This window comes from Hermetia illucens, chromosome 4 (assembly GCF_905115235.1).
Source record: "Hermetia illucens chromosome 4, iHerIll2.2.curated.20191125, whole genome shotgun sequence".
In the NCBI taxonomy this organism is placed as follows: Eukaryota; Metazoa; Arthropoda; class Insecta; order Diptera; family Stratiomyidae; genus Hermetia; species Hermetia illucens.
The window spans coordinates 75,134,398-75,140,397 of record NC_051852.1 but is presented as its reverse complement, the minus strand read 5'-3'; the positions used below and the strand labels follow the sequence as shown (position 1 = coordinate 75,140,397).

At 36.9% G+C, this 6,000-nt stretch overlaps 1 protein-coding gene across 1 annotated transcript in view; it reads right to left on the bottom strand.

Annotated features, from left to right (window-relative positions):
* Positions 1–462: 462 nt before the first annotated feature.
* LOC119653874 (sarcolemmal membrane-associated protein) overlaps positions 463–6,000 on the bottom strand; it is a 34,427-nt gene continuing 28,889 nt past the window's right edge. The window contains exons 2-11 of the mRNA XM_038058982.1: positions 4,305–4,547; positions 4,085–4,240; positions 3,679–4,016; positions 3,463–3,625; positions 3,256–3,405; positions 2,962–3,180; positions 2,752–2,895; positions 2,565–2,682; positions 2,179–2,387; positions 463–2,088 (exon numbers count right to left, since the gene is read on the bottom strand). Of these exons, the coding sequence (XP_037914910.1) occupies positions 1,516–2,088; positions 2,179–2,387; positions 2,565–2,682; positions 2,752–2,895; positions 2,962–3,180; positions 3,256–3,405; positions 3,463–3,625; positions 3,679–4,016; positions 4,085–4,240; positions 4,305–4,544 (2,310 nt within the window). The 5' untranslated portion in view covers positions 4,545–4,547 and the 3' untranslated portion in view covers positions 463–1,515. The remainder of the gene's footprint in view (positions 2,089–2,178; positions 2,388–2,564; positions 2,683–2,751; positions 2,896–2,961; positions 3,181–3,255; positions 3,406–3,462; positions 3,626–3,678; positions 4,017–4,084; positions 4,241–4,304; positions 4,548–6,000) is intronic.

Below are 6,000 nucleotides of genomic sequence, written 5' to 3'. Positions count from 1 at the left end.
TTGGTTCCCCCATATTAAGTATGGTAAGTTAGTTGCAGATCTGCAGTAGTTGTTTAATTTTATTGTCTGATATAAAGCATCGGGCTTATGGGATTATCTATTTCAGATCTGGGTAAACAATATGGAAAACATATCGATTTTAACCAACGGATTAGACGAATTGCTACTTGTGTTCGTTGAAATAAATTTTATTCGATTAAAAATTACACTAATATGAGACGTGTTTTCATTTTCACCATCATATCCCGAATTTCTTCCTCTTTTTTTTATCGCTCGCAATTCGTGTCTAAATAAATGCTCAATGAATTATTGCAGTTACCTAAAGAACCGTTCAATGATTTTCCATTACTCAGAAACCGTATATCATCATCTCAGTTAAACAGCAGAAAGACATTTTCATTAAAATTAGAAGCAAGTATTTATAACAAAGAGAATAATAAATAAGCAAAAAAAATATCGTAGTATGTCACATATATACACAGTTTATCTAACTTTATATTGGTGTTCATAGTATCAACCACATAATTTAACAAAAAATATAAACGTAAAGTAATCAGAGCAGGTAAACTAGACTGATCCATGTTATGCTAAAAATGAAATAAAAAACCAAACAAAATACAATAACCAGCTAACAAAAATAATTCCATCGAATATCGTTCGTGTTTTTAGTTTTTCGTGTGTACTATGATAGTGGTAAAGTGTATTTGTATCAAATTGTGATTTTTGTATAGTATAAAAATCTATAAATATGGCAACGTTTATGAATGTGCTTGAATCGAATGAGGTCCAATTGAAAATGAATGAAACCTTAACGAATAAACTCAACTAAAGACCTTGACATAATAACAAAACGTACAAACTGCATTTGTGTATATTGTATTTTCATTTGATGCGTTTGCATAGTAAAGTGTGGTAGAAAAGCAACACCCCTTCTTCACTATTGACCGTATGTGCAGTCTAAAACTTGAAGTGAGCAAAGAATACGAGGTACTGACAAATGAGAAGTTATGTTGAATTCATTGAGTATTTCGATTATGGAGTGCAAACCTCAGCTGCAGTTTAAAAAAAAATTTTAGGAGATTTCTACTTGGTTCACTTCTATCTCACACTTTAGTATGGTCGTTTTTTCGATAGAGAATAAAATTTTATACATTGCTCCGGGAGATAAATAATTTCGAATAGTAAAGCATATAACTACTGTTCGGTATCTCTAACCCTAACAATAATGAACGTATTCACAACGGACAGTAACAAAACTATTAGCAGCTTGTTGGCGACTGCGTAGCTCCTCCTTTTTCAAATGTTAAAACGCTTTCGGCAAATCTACAGACAAGCTGTCTCATTGACCACTCACATCCTATTTACATAGCTTTGCGCAAACCTCTGTTCGGATGAACCGCAACCAAAAAATACAACTTAGCTCGCGTGCGTTTAATGCCGGTTTTAGACTTAGCGCAGATGTTACTTTTCCGTAATGAACGAACGGGAACTATCGAGTTACCACAAGGCTGTTCACTACAAATTGAAAAATGCCGAAATAATGAAGCTAAGGAAGATTACAAAAATTGCACCACCCAACAGGATTCTCATCGGACCTGTCCTTTGGATAATGCTTTCGCTATTTTGTAACTTGGCTATTGTTTGCTTTAATTCAAGATTTTCGTTTGTTATGCACTCGTATTTCTCCTTAAAAATTATCAACTCTTCTTCCTGTTGAACAGCAGGATTCCGCAGCACTTCCAAATCACTATCCACTAAATCATCGTCTAAATCGGAACTGGGTTTAGAAGTAATATCGGTTTCACATGTAGACTTTTGCTTGCAATCCTTCTTCTCTTCACATGGTTCAGTTTGTAAGCTAATGTTGATCTTCTCCGCTGATTTTACATTCATAGATTCTTGTAGAGCCACGTTTTCCCGCAGAACTTTATCGATTTGTTCTTGCATTTCTTGTTGCTTCAAGTTAAGCGCTGCTATATCATTTTGTAGGACTTCGTTTAGGCTGACTTTTTCTTTGAATTGGTTATATGTGGGTCGGGCTTCTAATTCGAGTCGCAAATTATTGAGTTCCTCTTGGGCACGGCGGAACTGCAATGAGCGGATAATAAGGCATTCAAACTATCTGATATGGCACCAAAATAGAAAAACTATAAAATTTACACCTGAAAATGAACTTACTTTAACTTCAATATTCTTTTCACGATGCTGCATATTCTCTTTTGCGCTCTTTAAATACGAAACGTTTTGGAATAATTCGTTGTAGACCTCCATTAACGTCGAGACATCCGACCTTACTGATTCTTCATACTTTGGCTCGGTATTTGAATTGCCATTGTTAAACGGTGAATTCACACTTGTACTATTCTTTTCTGGTTCATTTTTTTCATCTAGGATTAAATTCAGACTAGGGTTAGAGAATTCTGGGAAATTATTATATTAGGAATAAAACTGATATCTGCCAAGGACACATGGGTCCCCCAAATACAATACATGCGGATGTGAAATGAAGACGTTAGTCAAATAAAATAGGAATATGTATGTATATGCATTTGGTAATATTTCACCTTTTTTCAATTCGTTTGCTAACTGAGATAAATTCTTTTCGAGATTAGTCAATTTGTTGTAGACGCCACTGAGGTCAACATCAATGTCTATTTCATCCCCATTCTCGTCGTCGGTATCCTGCATATCAAGTAGAGTTTATACATTCGTTTCTTCTTGATTAAAATTTGTTACAACATTAAAACTTACATTGCAGATAGCTCTAATTATATCAGCCGATTCTTCTTTATTCTTTAGTTCGCTATTCTCAAACCATTTCATTACAGTTCCCTTGCCTGCCGGCTTGCTTCCAGTAGATATCGTATCACCTTCACTCTTCTCATCATTTGCATTCTGTCGAAAAATAAGTACAGAACTAAGAAATTTTTGTGTTTACTACTTAATATGACATCTAATTACCCCTGTAATCTTTAGACGCTTCTCGAGATCATGTTTCTCCGCTAGCAACGTATCGATTTGGCTTTTATATTCTTCACACTCCTCCCCTTTTTCGTTTAACTGTGCATACAACTGTTGTGTTTCGGTGTCTTGTTTTTGTACTTGATTTTGAGCTTTCTCACTCTTCTCTCGATACTCCTTGCACTCAGCTTCGAAGCGTGTGAGGCGAGCATTCACCTCCTGAAAATACGAAATTTTAGGATTGGTTTCTAGTTTATGTCACTTTCTCTAAAAAAGAGTCAGTGTTCAACCTACTTGTAAATTTTGTTGTGCTCGCAACAATTGATCTCGCAGAAGAGAGCATTCATCTTCGCTACTACATAACGCCCGCTCGATAGTCGATAATTTCTGCGTCGCATCCATTCGTTCCTGGTAAACTTTTCGAAGAGCTTCTTTGGCTGAGTTCTAGGAATGAAGTTTTCAAATGAATAACTCTACGTTCTTTCACTGGGCTAACATTACTTGGTATAAACATTTATCTTCTTGCAATTTGAGAATCTCATCCCGCAGACTATTCTCGGGGGCATTCTTCTGGAAAAATTGTAACTTATTCTCGAGTATGTCTATTCGGTTTAGAAGGCGGTCTTCGTCAATCATGGCTTGCCAACAACTCGTTGTATTTCGCCTACAAGCACACATAGTTTTTATGTAAATTTTGCAATATTTGTACCAAAGTACCTGGTCACTTCTATGATTTTCTGTATGTCGTGCAGCTTCACTTCTAATAGTTTCTCACGTTGGACTGCTTCCTGCATGTAATGGTGAAGACGATGAAGCTCCTCCAATGATATGACCCCCTCACCTGGTATCGATCTACTTGAAGAGTTTGATATGAATTCTCGGCCGTCTGGTAGGTAAAGCTTAACGCTGGCAATGATGCAGCCATGGACTTCCTGTCGGGAATTTTCCACTACATCAACACCAAATTTTATTATATCACCAAAATGCAATTCTTCCGGCTCCGACTGACTTATCCGCTGTTCATTAATAAATGTACCATTGCTACTTCGCGTATCCTAAATTATATTGTGAAAATATTAAAACTGAATCGCTGCAGAAGCGATCTTCCTTGAACAGGAGTTACCTTAATATAGAACTTCCCATCGCTGTACCATATCACAGCGTGGTTTCTAGACAATACTTTACAATCGAATATAGCGGTATTTTCAGAAACTCGGTTTCTAGCTATGGATCTACCTACTTTTACTTCTTGGTTTGGTTCTAGAAGCAAAGTACGCGTCTAAAAAGACATTTGAAGGAATTGAATGCTCATGAATCACAACAAAAATATTATTCACGCTTACCTGGAAAGGATGTGAATTTGGCTGACAATAAAGCACAACTCGGGCACATTGTGGAGATTCACTACTGCGGTTATTTTGCGTTCCGATTATTGAAGATTGGACCTGCTGCTTCCAATCATTTCGAACAGTATTTTCATTTGAATTAACCGCAACCGGTGAGGCCATAATTAATGTGTTCGGATCTAAGAGAGGCTTCGTGTCTTCTACATTTTCCATCCAATCCTTACTGACAATCACCATGTCCTGTGAAAAGAGACAAATTTAGATGGAGAGACTGAAGGAAAACCGAAGAAAATACATTTATTTAGTTATTTAAAGGAATAATATACAGAGGAGGTAATCCCCAGGTACAGCTTGTTCTGCAATGGAAGAGAAAGCAAATAACTTAATCGACGCTTAAAGCTGGGAAGAGAGATGAAGACAAAGTTATCAATCAAGCAATCAAACTGTTAGGATCGACATAATTGCGATCGGGGAGTGGAAGTAGTTATCCAGTTCTGCGAAGGAAAGAGAAAAATCCATGTGCTAGCGGAATTCTGCAGTTTCAAAAACAAGGCAGTCACAATTGCGAAGAAGGCCAAACCACAAAACACAAAGATGTTCCTAATGAAAGAGTTGAAAAGTCGTGAGGAAAGTTGGATTATGGTAGAGGAACGCACAAAAATCAAAGGACGAATGGGCGTTAAGAGGGTCATCCCGTGTACCAGATCCGAGGCATTGATTTTTTGGCATCAGTTGTATCCAGTTATACTGGGAATAGTGTGTGTGTGTGCGCGCTTTATATGTGTTTTTTTACGAAGATTTATGAACTAGTTATAGAAGGTCAATGGTTAGTTAAGATTTTGTGGTTAATAATCACCTTCTAATTTTTACGCATTTACGTTTTTCTCAAAACTGCATGTTGAAGATCGGATGCCACCATAGCCCAAAATCTTTCCAACGAAATTTTTTGAAACTTTCACTACTTATTGAATTCGCGACTTGGGATTGTGATTCACAAAAACCTTATTAAAATCGGTTTACTGTCTGTCCGTCACACGCATTTTTCTCGGAGACGGTTTTAGCGATTGGCACCAAATTTGGTAGAAAGGTGGGAACTGTGAACGCTCACGCATATAGTGAGTTACATCCTTTTACGTCGAATTTAAGGGGGGTCCCCATACATGCAAAGGGAGAGTGTAAATTTTTTTTTCATCAAATATAGTCATGTGGGGTATCAAATTAAAGGTCTCGATTAGTACTTTTCGAAGCCAGCCTTAGTTTTGACATTTGTTGAAAAGGTGGGGGGTGCGGGGGGTTGAAAGTGGTCATTTTTTTAACGAACCCATTCTCAGAAACTACCAACCGAAAAATCTGAAATAAATCAGGGGGCTGTCACTATATGGTGCCTAGGCTCCGAAATACCCTCCATACCGATACCTGTTCAAATAAAGTTAATAATAGTACATTACTATAATTTTTAGTAATTGACAGGAAAACCCCCCTTAAGTTCACTCTAGAATCACAAAATTTTGCAGCAATATAGGCTACAGCATAAAGCATGATCCTGCCAAATTTGGCGAAAATCGCACTATTACTAACAAAGTAATACTAGGTCAAAGCTGCGCTTCTCTGAAAATTCGAGACTATGAATGTCAATATCACTTGAAAGTGGCTATTTTCACATAATATATGCATATTTTACGTGCTACATGCT